This window comes from Liolophura sinensis, chromosome 3 (genome assembly GCF_032854445.1).
Source record: "Liolophura sinensis isolate JHLJ2023 chromosome 3, CUHK_Ljap_v2, whole genome shotgun sequence".
Classification (NCBI taxonomy): domain Eukaryota; kingdom Metazoa; phylum Mollusca; class Polyplacophora; order Chitonida; family Chitonidae; genus Liolophura; species Liolophura sinensis.
In genome coordinates this window covers 10,603,994-10,621,766 of record NC_088297.1, presented here as the reverse complement: position 1 = coordinate 10,621,766, position 17,773 = coordinate 10,603,994, and the positions used below count along the sequence as shown (strand labels likewise).

General features: G+C 38.9%; 1 protein-coding gene across 1 annotated transcript; it reads right to left on the bottom strand.

The window, feature by feature from the left end:
* Positions 1-2,265: 2,265 nt before the first annotated feature.
* Positions 2,266-17,746, bottom strand: LOC135463643 (E3 ubiquitin-protein ligase RNF19B-like). Its single transcript, XM_064741005.1, has 10 exons — positions 17,612-17,746; positions 10,579-11,193; positions 10,010-10,197; positions 9,495-9,636; positions 7,096-7,258; positions 6,435-6,543; positions 5,615-5,773; positions 5,066-5,312; positions 4,427-4,588; positions 2,266-3,578 (listed from the first exon to the last, which is right to left on the bottom strand). The coding sequence occupies exons 2-10, from the start codon at positions 11,163-11,165 to the stop codon at positions 2,762-2,764; spliced, it is 2,574 nt and encodes an 857-aa protein (XP_064597075.1). The 5' UTR covers positions 11,166-11,193; positions 17,612-17,746; the 3' UTR covers positions 2,266-2,761.
* Positions 17,747-17,773: the final 27 nt, after the last annotated feature.

The following is a 17,773-nucleotide window of genomic DNA, read 5'->3' as shown; positions in this document are numbered from 1 at the left end:
GTAATAAGTACCGCCTTTGTAATAAAATCCCGACCAATGTGGACCAATATCATATAAACATAAAATAACCATGAACAACAAGCCTATAGCTGTTCAAGAGCTGCCTTCTGTCATCTCCACTCCTATCATGGAAGCTGTTCACATTACAGGAAAAATTATTTAAAATCTCACTTTGACAGGTAGTTCACTTCAAGTATTCATTTATTTATTTATCTGATTGGTGTCTCACGCCGTACTTAAAAATACATGTATTTCACTTACGTCTACTATGGCCGCCAGCATTATGCTGGGAGGAAATAATAAACGTTTACATGCATTTAACCCACTTTAGAAAGAAAATACACTAGTTTTCAAGTGTGTGTCTCATGAACCTTACTTCCTGTTTTTTTTTTGCTTAGCTTTCTGTCAATTTTATGTTCCAACCCATGTAGCATTTGGATATTTAACATGAAAGCTAAACTGTGTATATGATGCTTACTTTTTCCGGGGTTTAGTGTGTTCACTTGTTAATAACGTGGAAACACACTTACATGTACTTCACAAGTATTAGCCTGTCAGGAGAGATACAGTTCCCATTTTTTTTTTCAAATTTGTGAAGTCTCAACCGGAACAAACATCCAAGTATTGTTCCTCGAACACAAAGACTGTTTGAGAATTAGCTTAAGTGGGAGTAGCTTCTGTACATGTGCAAAATGTTTCATAACTATAATTAAATGGACAAGCAGTTAGGCCTTTAATGAAGAATGTTAATGGATGCATTACTGGGACAAGGCACAAGTACAAATTAAGCATCTCCAGAAAGTGTGGTTACCTCCCTTGGCTTCAAACATTTGCACCAGAAATTGCTTCACACATACAGAAGCAGAATCCGAGTATTAACTTAGGCGCACATTCAGCCTGAAAAACCACTCAAAACACTCAATAATTCACGTGAACAGTGTGCCTTGGAAAGGGTACTAAGATTTAAGCCCGATAATAACTGTTGCACAGGGACCGGTTGCTCCCATGTGTACTACTGATAACGGTATTAAGTCATATTATATATTTATGATTTTGACAAAACCCAGCAACCAATACCGGTACAATACAGAGACCAAAATGGAGTAGCAGCAGATTTAGTTCACAATAAATATACTGTTACATAATTATTTTTGTGCCAAGTACAAAACTGAAGAATTGCCATAAAATTAAATCTGGTATTACATGGAAATCTCAATATAATTTTGAACAATCAGGGCTTTGCATTATGAAGATACTAATATTAAGATTTAAGCCTGGCTTACAATGTAACTTCTTTATACAACTTGAAAAACTGGAACCGGTTGCCTCCAAGTGACTTTGTTGACTTCTATCCTCTCTTTGTAACTGTACATTTGAATGAATTAACTGTGAATAATAAAATAATAATATAAGATTAAAAGAAATCAGCACTGGTTTTAGGACTTGTGAAGTACAGTTTACACAGACTGACCCGAAGCACATGATCAAGATTTCAATGATACCTAATCTCTCTTGGAAATTACATGGCTTGAAGGCATCTCAACAGGAAAGTTTTGTGTCAGCTTACACCGAGTACAGTGTGTTTGAATGTACATGTATAAACTATCAGGAGAACGCTCACGATCATTTGTACTTTCCTCTTCTGCGCAGTTATATGGATATATGCACACATCAAGAAATCAGTTTTGACCTTTCGGGAATATCATTAAAAGCATTAGAAATACAATACCCTTAAACCAACAAGATAAATGGAATTATTATTTCGAACTGCTTTGTTTTGTCAGTTCAACAAAAGTTCATCTGCAATCGACTTAACGCATCACTAAAAGCTGCAAATAAAAGACATAACTGTTATACATGTGGCTCACGTCAGTCCACATGACATATCGGTGCAGACAGAACCAGATGTACATGGTCTCATTTGTACCAAATACCGTAAAAAAATCCATCAAAATAAGGGATCTTTTTCTTGATAGAACTCCATGACTTTTCCCAAACCTTTTTCTACCAGGGTGAATTGGCACTCAGCACAGTGTGGTGCTTCAAACTTTTTGGTGGACATTTAACCACTTGTCCATTTCTCAGAAGTTTTCAGTTCTATGATGTGTAACCGACATAACTGGTTTAAATCTTGCTGGGATTGAATGTCAAGAATTCCAAAGCTAAAACAAGCTATCTACAAACAGTTTGGAACGTATTTTTGTTATTTTAACCAATTTCCAGGACATCCAAAGAAATTCAAGGCCCTGCACGAAAATGTCAAGGCCTGGAAATGTTAATTTTAAACTTCCATGACTTTCAATGATTCTCTGGGGTTCCATCAGCCCTGCTTCAGCTAACAGACTAGCCATGGGTTCATAGTTGGAACAAAACCATCTATGAACGTTTTAGTATGATACAAAGTCCTTACTGAGACTGTGTGGCCCTTAGATGGTGTGCAGAGGTCTGAGTGGTGCCTGTCATGGGTAGTGTCGCCCTGGGGGTTGTGCTGCCCTTGTGGCACTGCAGCTGTGACAACTATAGCTCTACATCAGAATTTACCCGTTCACAAAAATCACGTGTTGCCCCGTTCAAAAACCAATTCCCTGACAGTACTACACATACATTAACATTGATTGAAGGGTCCAATGAATGCAGTCTGTGCCTTGGATACACATATACACACACATATATGTATATGGGCGAACTGGAAATAGGCTTATATATCAAACACACACATTTTATATGATATGTAAGAAATGGGTAAAAATACGTCTTGCTTTTAGAAAAATTTACAACGTTCCAAAAATATAATCACAAGGCAATGTGTGCAGAGGAGAGTAGGAATAGGGGCTGGGGAAGGGGACAGAAAGGGGTGGAGTGTCAGTACATGGATGGCGTTAGGACTGACCTTCTGTTCCAACATGTGTGGTGACAGGCGACCTTGCTGCATGGCCAGTTCGCAGCTGCGTCGGCGTAACGGTGAAGGTCTACAGCCTCCGTCGTCCTCCTCGGTGTGTCTTCCCAAACCCATCTCCACGCTCTCGTCAATCGTCAGTGTGTCATTTGTGAAGCCGCGTGCGTTCACCGATGACCCGATGATGGGTCGGTCACTCTCGACCTGCGTCAGGCTTGAGGGTGTCGCCACCGCTCCATCAGCACAGTCCATGCTGTCACACGAAGGGCTGGTGCGTGGCGTGGCCTTGTGACTGCTGTCCGTTGTCGCAGCGCCATCATACGACGACGGCAGACTGACATTGTCAAAGGGGTGGCGCTTCTTGAGACAGGAGCCGGGAAAGCTCTGCATGCTGATGCTGTCAGATTGACCCTTGTCTGTGTGCTCATTGATGCGCTCCCCCACGCTAACGCTGAAGCGCTTGCACTTCCTGCAGCGATCATGGGGCGTCCTCACATCATCCACGGCAAAGTTCACGCTACGCGTAGAAGTAGGCGAACTCTGGTCACACAGCACCTTCTGGTGGGCTTTGTCAGCCACTGCAGCGTAACTGCTCCCGCTGTTATTGCGGCCACGGGAACCTGTCACAATATCCACCTGGACTTCAAATGAAGGGGAGATAAGTGACAGGCTGTCCTTGTCTCTGTCAAACAAGCAGAAGAAACAATATTCGGAATGAAAAAGGAGAAAATTTTGTGTTTGGTCATGCTTGACGTCAGATTTTTATTTATTTATTTGATTGGTGTTTTATGTCATACTCAAGAATATTTCACTACTATGACAGTGGCCACCATTATGGTGGGAAGAAACCAGGCTGGTAAAACCCATGATCATCCACAGGTTTGCTGGCAAACCTTCCCACATCACAAAATTTTATTCACAGCTACATGTAAACATAAAGGTGTAGGAAACCTTGCCATCCAAGCATTTAACATTTAATTTAAATTTCATGATGAAAAAGTTAAAAATATTTTCAGATAGTTTCAGTCTTTGTACCCATGCATACCCTAATTCTAATTTTTGGGACAGATATTAGTAGTGTTGAAATTAGAATATTACTTTTGTTTACCAGAAAAGTAATGATATGATTATGTTGTTCATTAGATGGTTTAACCATGTTGGAAAAAAAAGCAACTAAATAGTCCTGCTACAATTATATATATATATATATATATATGTATATATATATATATATATTGGCTAAAATGAGCAGACCATGTGTCACACAAATTAGAACAAATAGGGTTTCACTTTAATCTTTTCTTTCCCTATAGGACAGAATGGAGAAGGACAGCACCACATTCGCTGTCAACATCACATCCCACTGAACATACAAAGAGTGTTTCCTGGCAGAAGTGCTATGAACTTCAAAAGCCCCTCCAAATCATCCAGGTGACACAAACCTATTCTGATTTCAAAACAACCAGCTCCTAACTGATTTTTCTATTCTGCCCTTACTGTGGCCCACAAATATTCTTGAAGCTTTAATACCTGTTTCCAGCAATAGAGCCAGCAAGAGCTCGGGTACTGGCGTCGTCGCTGAATGAGACAGTCATCGACTTCTCCCCGATACTGAAGTTAGCCGACTCGCTACTGAGACTGGCTCGCTTTGACATTTGAGGATTAGTGGACACATCAGCCTGCACCTCCATCCTGCAACAGAATTGCTTCCAGTTTCATTTTCACTTTCAATAAAGGGAAGACCACTGTTGATATTGGTACCATGTTGTAAAAAGACTTTGTCTCATTGAAATAAAGGCCTTCAATTCTCATCTAAGAAGAAATCACTATCACATACACTCTAATACAAAGTTTACTTGTGGTATAAAGCACTCGTAGCCCCTACGGTGCTATCACTTATACTGTCATACAAAACTTACTTGTTGTGGTATAAAGCACTGGCAGACCCTGAGGTACTGTACTATCACATGTACTGTCATACAAAACTTACTTGTTGTGGTATAAAGCACTGGTGGCATCTAAGGCACTACCACATACACTGTGGTACAAACTTACTTGTTGCGGTATAAAGCACTGGTAGTACTATCACATATGCAGAGGCACAAAACTTACTTGTTTCGGTATAAAGCACAAGTAGTACTATCACATACACAGAGGCACAAAACTTACTTGTTGTGGTATAAAGCACTGGTAGCCCCTAAGGTACTATCACATATACTGCCGTTGAGACTTGAGCCAGCGATGGCCCGGTTGCTGGCAGACTCGTGGTCGCTCTCATCTCTCAAAATACCAACACGATCCAGGTGACTTCCGCTGGCGCTCAAGCTGTTGGTCATCCCCACAGAGGCCTCGCCAATGCTGGGTGCAATGCTGGGGTTAGCCACATTCTGGGCTGTCTCAACACTCTGGTTGTCACCTAAACAAAGATATACAAGACAAAATGAATGATACTGTGATTTCCCAATGTACACGTAAAGCTGCACCAATGAAAATTTTTGTTTCATGGGCAGAATAAATCTTCTCTTAAGGTTGCTGGATTGGAGGGTATAACAAAAAAAAAACATAAAACTGAAAATCACCTAATATGAGGGAAATGTGGACTGACCCAGCAATTGTTCCTAAAGAAAATCAGACAAAAAAAACAAGATGGATTTCCAATTTCATTTTTCTTTAATGTTTTGATAAAACACAGGTGCATGTAGCTGAAGCTGGACTCACCACCATAAGCACCGTTTGCTCCATTTCCTTCCTGATTCTCGTCAAACTCAAACCTGACCCCACCTGCCTCAGTGGTGGTGACCCCACAGCCCCCACTGCGGCACAGAGAAATGGGCACCACCCCATACACGTAGGCCAGCAACACTGGTACACCGATACCTGAGAGAACACGAAGCAAAGTGAGGGCACGTGCGATGCAAAAATCCACAATGCAAAAATGCACAATGCAATGCAAAAATACACAATACATACAAATATTTTGCAATGCACGATTATTACATGGCATGCAATTTATATTTTTTTCAAAATATTTATCTGAATGGTGTTTGTGGTTTAAACACGTAAATAAAAATTTTTCAGTTATACAATGGCAGTCACTTTTACAGTTGGTGGAAAGACAAGCTTCTGCAAGTTACTGAAAAAGACTTTCCCAAATAGAGCAAACTTTCCCAAATGAGTCATCAAATTGACAGGTAAACTGATTTAATGTACACTTAAATTGTCACTCCAGTGTGGAATTTCCTCCACGTAAATTTTATTCTGAAACTTGCTAGTACTGTATATCATCACTTTCTTTTCAGCTAAAAATGTCTTCCTGGACACACTGGAGTGTTTAGGTGAACAAATCCAACATGACTTCCTCAGAAACCTAAAGTGCTGATCATGAATTGTGATGTACTGGAGTTGACTGGAGTTTTACGATACACTCAAGAATATTTCACTTATACGAGGACGGCGTGAATTATGATCACTGCCACTGAAAATACACACATTTTTACATGAATGTGTGTAATGTATATCCATTCTACTGCTATCTTACCAACAGCGAGCCCAGCAATGATGGGGGAGACGATGATAGAGGCAGAGACCCCTCCTGTGATGGCGATGTTACGCTTGTGCTTGGATGAATGTTCATAACGGTTGTTAATCTGAAACAAAACCAAATACATCTTGTCCTAATCAACTGTCACACATTTGGGACAATACATGTAATGAAGGGTGAAAACCAATCACAGTCCTGTATGTTTTTAATAAAAGTTTTTTTTTCAAAATTGTCCCACTCATTTCTCTCCTATGTTCCACTAACGTTTTAACACGTCAACAATTTAATATTTCAAATTACATGTCACTATAACTGACACGACTGAGAATGTCCTCAACCAGGTATTCAGGTTTCAGACTAAACAGAATAATGGCCTAAAACCAGCCTCATTAAACACCAAAATGTGAGAAAGTTGAAGAAGTAAACAGTACCTGCTGCAGGACTTCTAGATGACATAATTCTGATATTCCAGATATGTCTACAGAAAGACCACACAAAAGGGTTTGGAATTAAGGGTGCATGGGTTAAATACCAGTACACCCAAAAACTTTCACCTTTGAAGCCATTTTGTAAAATGTGGGTGCAAAAGGGAACCCAAATTCGAATCCTGCACAAGCTAAAGAAAGCAGGCACACCTGCAGGATGATGAATAGCTCACCTTTCTGAACACCCAGACAGGTATTCCTATGATTAGCGCAGGTACAGCTATACCAGCCACCAAACTGATCCCTATAGGAGCTCCTACAAGAGTTCCCAACTGCCACAAAATCTTTTTCTTTCTACTCCAAGGTTTTTTCCCCCAAAATGTACACCCTGATGGACTGTAACCAAAGAAAGCAGAAAAACATATGTAGTCAATAAGAATATAAACACATGAAGTAATTTTATTTTGTTTATTTATTGTTTTTGTCCCAGTATTACATAGCTTGTTAACGCAACAATTAGGGTAAGTATTCTTTATATCAATTGTGGCTTCAATTTTCGCCAGATTTTCACATTTTAGAACAGAAATTCAGAAGCTATGGCAGCGTGAAAACAGTGTGGTCACTAATACCAGTTCCCGCTCATCGTGATGCTAACGGTGGACACACACGGTACTGAGTGCTGTGACCTGTGATTAACAACTATTTTCACACTGAAATGTCAGGGTTCGTACAGGTATATGAAAATGAAATTTAACGAGTTTTCAAGGGGCTTTCAGGAGTTTTCCAGTAGTTTTTTGTCCTTTTCAAGGCTGGTTTAAACATACTATGGTGCAAATTATAGACTATATTTTAAGTCTGAATTATAGATGTTTTAATTTGCATGCATATATATTGAATAGTACGCTTGTTTTTGCAACAAATATCTGCCCTTAACTTGTGTAGTGTGACACATTCTTTAATCCGGGCAGGGCTCAGTAAAAAAAAATGAACGCCATTTGTAATTATGCAGGGCTTCCTCTGGGTGAATATTTTTTTAGCCAGTCACTTTAGCCACTCATCAGATTTTGTAGTAAATACCATTTTTCTTTAGCCATACTTCCTTAGTAGACATGACTATTGTAGGTCTCCTTCTGTAATTCGTTTTTATCTGCCTTGGTGTAGCTGCTAGAATCAGTTTGGTCTCTTCCAGCTATATCTGGAGTTTATCAAACGTTACATTTAGAACAATTGCCCTCAAAATAATGGGCCAATGCTTGGCAGCATGTTTTCGTTTTTTGAAAAAAAAAATCAATCCGTTTTTTCAGCCTATCTGTAGGATCCTAGTAAAATGTAATTTCCTCTATCAGAAAAATTTATTACGAAATTAATTTGTAAATTCAGTTATTTAAATAGATCATCATGATCAGTACATTGGAGCAACATTGGAGTCTGACAGGAGAAAAACCATACGGCGTACACATTTATACATCGGCACATATTCTGAAACATTTAATTTACTTCAGATCCAAAAAAAAAAATAGTTTATTAAGTGGAAAGTTTAAATTTTTCATGGTAGGTAACTTCATTTACAGGTGTAACTCTACCTTGACTTATTTCCCTTGATAATTTTTTTTTTGTTTTACAATAGACATTGAAAAGTATCAGCCCAAAATGCCATGATACTCATTCGTTATTTAACAAAAATGATTTCAAGCGTTATTCAATGGAAGTCAACATGCAACAATGCTGAACCCCCTTTGCAGATTTCTGTCAAATAATCGCCATACAACTGTGTTGTTGTTGTTTCGCTGAGATAAGGCTGTTTGACATGAAATAAATGGATTATTTTCATAGGAAAAATTGCAAAAAACTGCTAAAAACCCCAGAAAGAAATTAGGACAGAGTGCCAGCAGAAGCCCTGATTATGGGAGAATTATCAGCGAGCTCACGATATACAGACTCGGCGGTCAGCAGACAATATTTAAGTTTGGGACAAACTAAGATTTTCAAGGAGTTTCCAGGAGTATTTGTATTTTTTAAGGAATTTCAAGTGTTTGAAAATGAAATTGTACTTTTCAAGGAGTTCCAAGGACTGTGTGCACCATGCATATTGATTTATTCATTTACTTATTTGACTGGTGTTATCAATCAAAGCCATACAAGAATATTTCACTGACTGTAATTCTTCATCCTTTTAGCATCTTTGCAAGGTGTTTATTTAAGCACATTTTGAAGGCATTATTCTGTGTAAACTGATAAATTTACACTTTATGTGAAGCCCTGAAATTGGCTGTTCCAACCAGTGTAGTTTTGTCTCCAAAATCGAATTAAAAACATGCATAAATTGCACTGAAAGTTGCACGTGCACGTGCGAAAAGGTTGAAGAATCAGAGTATACCACGGCGGCTGCATTATGATGGGAAAAAAAATAGAAAATTGCATATTAAACCGACATCTTATGTGTCCTTACAACTCAAAGACACGCATCTTAAACCCCGTGGTGACAGCCTGACAACATCTGATGTCTGTAGTGAGAGAGGTTTACCAAACACCTGATCAACATAATTAAGGCTCTCACTAAGGGGCACGCATACACTGTACATATACATGTAGGCCAGTCATTAGTTCTTTTAGTATATGTATTTAATATTACCTGAGATAGTGGAGATCTGAAATCTCTTTCATGCACAGCCAGCAGAACTCTGCCCCGCACACAGCACAAGTCATGTGATTACATGAGCCATCATTCATTTTGATGATGAAAGCTCCACATCTAGGGCAGGGCTTGATGTCATCTAAAACCACATCAGTACAGAGATTCAACTTTACGGATGTTTACCACAAATTTGTCAAACAGGCTTATACATATGTAGGAGACATTTCATTTTCATTTTGATATGAAGTGCAACAAATACACTGAAACATTTTATTTTTTAAACTTTCTCCTTGATATTCCACAAGGGTTGTGAAACCACACATGTAATTGAAAGAAACAGTAATTGACGGAAAGTATAACTCTCTATAAAGTAAAGCTCATTAAAAGTAAACAAACTGAATCTTACTGACAGTCCATATTGTCTTGTGAAATGTGAAATTCCCCCCACTCTAAGTCACTGTTAACGTACAAAATTCCCATCCACCACAATGTAGTCACATTCTTAGACTTACTTGACTGTCCACCCTCATAGCTCAACGAGGCTGATCTGATGTTGGGGGAGCGCTTTGCCCGTGCCGCATCGCATGTCTGGTTCGGATGCCAATGTTGTTTACAGTGGTAACAGAAGTAAGTATCACAGCCTGGGCGCTCACATTTTATCTTGGGGCAGCCCGCACAACCTGATGCTATAACTACATACCTGTAACGAAGACACAACGTTTTATAGTCAGTGATATCCACAGCCAAGTTTGGGTGCTCATATGTATCTTGGGACACTATACAAACATTAAACACAACAAGTCACATCAATCCGTATATTGTTCTTCCTCTTGCAGAGGCTCGTAGCCTTCCGTCTACGACATCACTGTACATGTACCTTTGCTGACAAAGCACACAAATCTCATACAGTTGGGACCAACAGAAACAGAAGTACCATCGTAAGCTGGGGCATGCTGTTGTAAAACTACTGTGACAACACAAATCGGCACTTCTATTTGGAAGTTCCAAAAAACAACAATATTTTTGATACTAATTTTAGTCTGGTTTTCTAGGCATACATTTCTCAATGACATCCACTTACCCACAGTCCGGTGCTGGGCACCACCTGGAATCTGGGTCAGACACAAGCACTCGGCGAACCATGAAATCCTCATACTTCTGCATTAGCGCCTCGTCCTGTAGCACCATCTTAATGTCATTGGGGTGGAATTTCTCTGAGCACTCAGGACAAGCTATGTTCACACGACTCTCCGTGATCTCAATTTTCAAGTACTGCCGCAGGCATTCACGGCATGACCGGTGGTGACACGTGATGATGTCTGGAAAGTTTTCAATGGGCTGCTCTGAGAGACATAATGGGCACTCTCGCTCCGTCAGCGACTTTTTCCTCTCAATAAGCTCGCCGCGTGGTGTTGACGGCAACGACTGGCCATCATTGTCCAGTGGAGGTATGACACTGTCCGGAAAGTATTCTGTCTCTGCAGTGGATTTGGACTTGATCCGGTATCTTCGAGGCGTGAAAAGTCTTCTGAGTGAGAAACGTGAGATGAGTGAGCGTTGCCGCTCAATGGAGTTGCGTGAATTTACAGAGACCGTGGATGCTTTGTCCACATCTTTCCTCCCATCCTTCCGTGTCTTCACAGTGGTGTTTCGCTCTCGCCTCATCATCAGGCAGCTACCTCAATCCTACACGTCACTGCAACATCAACAACAGCACAAAAGTCAACGATGCACTTACAAAGGCCCTTCAACATAACTGGAAAACACAAATCAACAGGAGTTCAGGTGAACACAACATACGCCTCAACAAATGCATTGTTTGACATGTATAAAATACCAGCAGTATTGTGGTGAGTGTAAGTCAACCACTAAGGAGAATTTTCATGAGTGTTGATGATAGGTACGTGGTTACCATGACAACTGCGCAAATGGGCAAATGCGTCCACCAAAAATGAAAACAGTTTGAGGTATAGCTCGGACATAATACCATAACTATTTATACAGTACATATTCATAAGGAAAATGGCTATCTGGAGTGACAACTGCACAAATGGGCAAACGTGAGTCACTACACATCATCTGTGTATGTATGTATCCACCAAAAATGAAAACTCTAAACAAAAAACTGTTGGTGTTATTACAAGAACTTATACCTATTTATATAGTATAGGTAGGGAAACTGGTAAACATGACAACCACAGAAATGAACAAATGTGAAATCATCGTCATGTGTGTAAGAAGATATCCACCAAAAATTAAAACTCTATACAGAAAACAGTTGGAGTGATTTACTTCTAATGTAACAAGGTCAAAATATTGCTAGACAACAATTCTGGGAATGTCAATGCACAAAGAATTTCAGCTAAAATCACAGAAAGGAGCGCCAAATTTACAGATTGAATTATTGACTCAAATCTAAGATTGCTTCATCTTCATTGTTTCATCTTCAGCCGTCAAGGCCTTACTTCTGGATTAATTATGGATAAAAATGAAGACAAACTTCCACCTCTACCAATGATAATTTTTAGTCTTTCTCAATGGCTTTCAGCTTTTACCGGGTAGATCTATTAATAACATACAGTGTAAGTCCTGACTCTTTCACACAAGTGATCTACACCAATACCAACTAATTGCTCAGCTGTTTGACTATAAACATGTAGTAAAGAAGGCGTGGTGATTTGTTGGATGAACAATCATGTAACAGTGAAGCTTTATGTGATTTATGTGAGGCGTGCCTTCATTTTCACGGTAGAGCAACATGATAATTGGACGAAAAATTCTGTGAAATAAAGATTTCATGCGCATCTATATTCATTTCATCTAACAAGAAATTTAGCACGAACACAGACAGTAAATTTACAATTAACACAACACCTGTCGCCACAGGTGCATATAACATGTACATCATCACTATGTAATGTTCATGCAGCACTGCTATGACTGTAGGAACAACAAAACAAAAACCAAAAAAGTGGGGGGGGGGGTGAAATGATGTTAAATATTGATCTACTTGTACACGTACATACTTTGACATGGAACATCCCAAATCTTGGGCGTAATTTTGTATTTACATTCACCATTTACACAAGGAAGTAGGTCAATGGTGATGAGTATTCTGTGACTCAGGTGTAAAAACAGAGACACACAGGTACTGCAAGATGACATGACTCACGTTGTAAATGTTACAGTATAATCATAAATGCTTGATATTTTAGTCATGTATATGTACCAGTCCAGTACGTCAGGATTGCTCTTGGTGTTCTTTCTTCGTTGGGCCAAGCTTTAGACAATGTTAAGGTTCAATGACTTGCCCTATTAAAATTTTCTCAAACAGATTGACACATGTATGAATCAGATTCCGCTAGGACACTGAACATTTCAATGGCTTGTACCGAGGTCAGTCCCTGAAAATACACGTACCTTAAATTTACCAATATTTCTGTGTTCATGTACCCATTAACGCTTTCTGAAGATTGTTCATATTTTGCAAGAGAGTCCTGACAAAGTTACAGGTCATGATTTGAGATAAATGCAGTTAGAAAAACAAATTAGTTAAATTGTTTAAAAATTTGCACCAAAAGTGGCAGAAAGTGTCAAACACATAGCATAGCAAAGCTTTGTATCTCTATATTTGTATCTATATATATATATGTATAACTTTGAACTGATTAAATGCTTTGTGTCATTTTATTTATTCATTTATTTTTTGTTAATAACCCTTGTGACTGCTGAGTGGTTGTGTGAGTGAGCGGAGGGCCTCAGGGAAGACCAATACTGTCATATTGACGGAGTTTGTTACCCTCTGAAAAGTACAGATATTATTATTATTATTATTAATATAATTCTCTCTCTCATCAGATCTGATGCCAGATACTATACAATCATGACAATACGTGATAGAACATAAGCCGCAGAAGATCAGATGTGTTTTACACTTACCACATTACTCTATGTACATATCAGGGGTCAAAATGTTTGTCCATTCCCTTACTTTTCGAGAGTTCAACATAAAACCGATGACCTCAAATTGAGACCATAACATTTCATCTGAGACTAATATAACAGTTGCATTAGTCCCAGCTTCCAAAAACAACATTGTTTCAGAATATTTCTAAATGGAATCTAGACTAATACATTTCATGCCTAACCTCCTTTAAATCCTACTGAATGATTTTGACCCCTGCGTACATAAAACATACACGCAAAATTGTTTCCCTACACATTTAAATACATTAAAATGTGTAAGTATGCACGAACATGTAGGTAAAGCCTTTCGAAAGAATAAAAGCAGTTAAATTCAAGAAATTGCCAAGACATCTTCATGCAAAGAAACTTTCTTCAAAGCAATTTGCATGACTGACTTCATTACTGACATCCTCATTTTAATGTATTAATTTCTTTACACACCGAACATACGTGTATGTAAATTGATATGACAGCCTGAACATACTGCACAACAACTTTAGGTATTATGACAGGCCATAGAAATGATGTAAACTTCAGACGGAAAATGCGTCACTTCCTCATTTAGACTACAATCACACGAAACCAATATATACCAAGAAGTAGTCCTAAACACCCACTGGGTAAGAATGTCCTTATTTCCTTAAAAAAAAAACAAACAAACAAAAAAACATATCATGCTCTTGACACTCATGATGGCATGTACCTATCTTAGTCATATAACTATGTCTATAAACCTTGCATGTGACTTGCATGTAATTCAACAAGGAAATAAACTCTACAATGTTCAACGCCATGCACCTCGGAACAACTGCAATCACAAAGCGTAACGCCCTTTTCTGTTGCATCAGCCATGTTACTGCTGTTACAGGCCTTGATATAAAGATGAACAAGGGGATCGGAAAATCGTTCTCCTGAATTCTCAGCCAGGAGATCGAAAGTCTGATCACCCCTATATAGGTCAAGGTCGTTCTTTTCGACGACATTTCTGTATTTCCAGGGAAATCAATCTGTAGAAAGGTGCGTGGGAACCCCACACTCACATATTACATTATGAATACAGAAAGGTCTTAGTGGTAATACTCTTATGTCGAGGCCTGCAGTTGTATACACAAGACATCCAGGCTGTACACGTAATACAGTTAGTGACACTATGACAGTAATTTTTACCCATGTAATCTATTCAGCTTCACTCCATATGTCATGTTACTGTGTACATGTTACCACATATCATCTACCCTAATTTCTCAACCTTTTCGCAAGTACAAAAGGAACTTTCAGTGCAATTTTGGCACATATTTAATTAGATTCTGGGGTCAAAATAACATTGGTTTTTGGTTGGTTGGGCCAATTTCAGAGCTACACAGAAAGTATAATTTTATCAGTCAACACATAAAATGCCTTCAGAATATGCTTAAACAAACAGCTTACAAAGATACAAAAAGGTTGAAGAACAACAGTATGTAGTACTGTACAATACATATATACCACTATCAAAATGCACGTCCCTTGCTTGGTCACATTATTCCATACAGATCAGGCAGGCATTTAATGATCATCTTTACTACCGTGTCATCTATACTGCTATCAATAGATACAGCCAGAACGCCGTCGTTGTGAGTTCAAGTCCAGTTTATGCCGGCTTCATCTCTAGCCATACATGGGAAGGTCAGGCAACAACCTACAGCTGGAAAAGGTTTTCCCTGGGCTCTGCCCTGTTTCTTCCCAACATAATGTCAACCGCAGTTGTGTAAATGAAATATTCTTGAGTAAGGCATAAAAAACACCAATGAAATAAAGAAATAAATGTAGCCAGAATCTGAAATCAGGATGTCTCATCATCTGTTTTTGTCTCATTTTCCCTCTACTGTAAATGGAAATGTACTTTGTTAATTTTTACCTAATACGGTGTCTCATCCCAAAGACACCGAGACACACACCTACCTAAACTTATCCCGTTACCTCAGACCCTGTCAATATCCTGTTATACATATGGTAATGTCCGTCAGTGGGACAATATTTAGTATGAGCCACATGTCATACTGTAAAGTACTTATCACTCGCTGGAATTTATTTTCGCGAATTTTCTCCAAAAATATGTTTACGGGAATTAATTTTGGCATATTTAAGAGAATACTGAAACACAGATCTTAAAATTTTCGAAGATATAATATGGTCGAAATTATTCAAGTATATAAAACAGGCGTCTTCATCGGTGGCTCTAATCCTCCTTTTCTTCCTGCGATGTCGCTAATCCTCGTGATCTGGATCACAGGTTAAACAATGGGGGATGGATAATAACTATGTAAGAAGATTACTTTCGCACCTACCGTGAGCAGTACTCAAACAGGTGTCACTTTTTTTCTAATCACTGATCAGCACTTTTAAACACCTGGCAAAGAGACCTGTCACCTTTAGAGCAGTTCAACGCAAAACATATGAATTTACCATTATTGCACCAGTCACTCATTCTTTATCAAGCTTTAAATTGTTTTCAGTTTTAATCATCCTCTGTAGAAGGGCAGAAAAACGGCAAACTTTGCCATAGCTGTCAAACGGTCATTGTTTTGTTGCACACACTTCACAGTTTGTTAGAAGCTCACTCATTGGACCACAGGAGAGACATTACCAATGGGATAGCGTGTATCAGAGCAACACTAATTAGAAGCCAGCACGTGCTGGTATCTACTTTTCTTTTCACTTTTCAAGACTGATCAAACTAAAGACGAATAAACCCCCACCAGAGTTTGTATATATTTAAGCCATAATTTACCTTCCCTGCTGTTAAAAAATTTAGATGGCCAGTCGAGCTTTCTTAGCACAACTCCCGTCACCATGGCAAAGATTTCACTTCATTATTACTACTACTTGCAATGTATGATTCAATCTTGGATATTTTTTTCACTGGAATTGTTCTTCGCTATAAATTATTGACTGCGAAATCCGCGAAACATTATTTCCACGCAAAAATTCAGTACTTCACAGTATACACTGTTATCACAGAGCATTATCCATATTTCCTGCTCAGTCACTTTAATATTGCTGTACATATGTAAGACGCTGTGACAATAATTACTACATACTGCATGTCATCTAAATGTATACGCTTATCATGGCTATCATTTTTATTTATTCATTTGATGGGTTGTTTCCACCGTACTCAAGATTATTTCACTTAAACAACCGCAGTCAGAATTAAGGTCATCCGCAGGTTGGTATGAGCTGGACTTGAACTCACACTGACCATATCGATGAGAGGCTCCTAGGTCACTGCACCATGCTGGTTTGCTAACCACCTCAGCCAAGGAGACCCCACCAAGCATATATACATGTACTCCAAATCAGCTGTGACAGTTAAATGCACATTACTGCTCTACACATAAGACACTATGACAGACAGTAGGTCATGGCCTGGGGCATTTTACTCATGAAACGATACTTTGCTGGATTATCATTCAAAAAATTTGTGTGGCAAATGGAAGGGGAGATGTTACGATGTGGATTTAAGCAGCCTGAGGTAGGTGGAGTGGTTAATGGGGCCGCTACCCATGTCACACCATTCAGACAATCTTGCTCGACTCTGACTGTGGTTGAGCAGCCACGAATATGGCGTATCCAACTATTTTTCAACCCACAGTCAGTGTACTCGGACTATCCCCAATCCCTTTACTGTTTACCTCGAGTGAAATAAAACCACTAAAGGATTCACTTAGGCCTAATTAATAAAACTACATCACCGGAAAATCACTAATGACATACACTAAAGTAAGTCTGTAAGTCCTCTTCCATAATGCTCCGGAGACCTTCTATAGGGCGTAACCAAATAATAATCCAACCGGCCAATTAGTAAACTGCGCACGAGCAGTGAGGAACCAAAATAACAAAAACGAAACCAAAATCAAATATTCACCTGCCCGATTCACGTCAGACAATCTTCTCAGTAACATAACCACGCAATCGGGTACTTCCTTACGCATCACTAATACCTACGATTAGTTTACTGAGAACATTTCTTGTTGCGAAATCACGAAAACATTTTATATGTCCGCGTCTGCATTGTTGTTGATAACATGACATTGACAAGCAAAATCAGTGTATCACCAAACTGCTCAATCAAACCAATTCGGTGAAAGTACAACACTTCGACTTACCTTTAAGGAAATATAACATAAAACATATAATCCATGTCACAGTCTAGTGGCAAAAACATCCACACAAAATAGTTATAAAACGAGACAACATCGACAACTTCTCAGCACCACCCAAACACAAATGGAGGACAGTATCCAATCCCAGAAGCAAGTTCGAGAAAT

What these genes read in the sequence shown, in the direction of transcription:
- LOC135463643 (XM_064741005.1), bottom strand. Translation starts at nt 11,165, where the DNA reads ATGATGAGGCGAGAGCGAAACACCACTGTGAAGACACGGAAGGATGGG. An exon ending in CATTGCTGGGCTCGCTGTTG is followed by an intron (nt 5,774 to 6,434) that starts GTAAGATAGCAG and finishes GTGTTCTCTCAG; the next exon opens with GTATCGGTGTACCAGTGTTG. An exon ending in AGTGCTTTATACCACAACAA is followed by an intron (nt 4,589 to 5,065) that starts GTAAGTTTTGTG and finishes ATTCTGTTGCAG; the next exon opens with GATGGAGGTGCAGGCTGATG.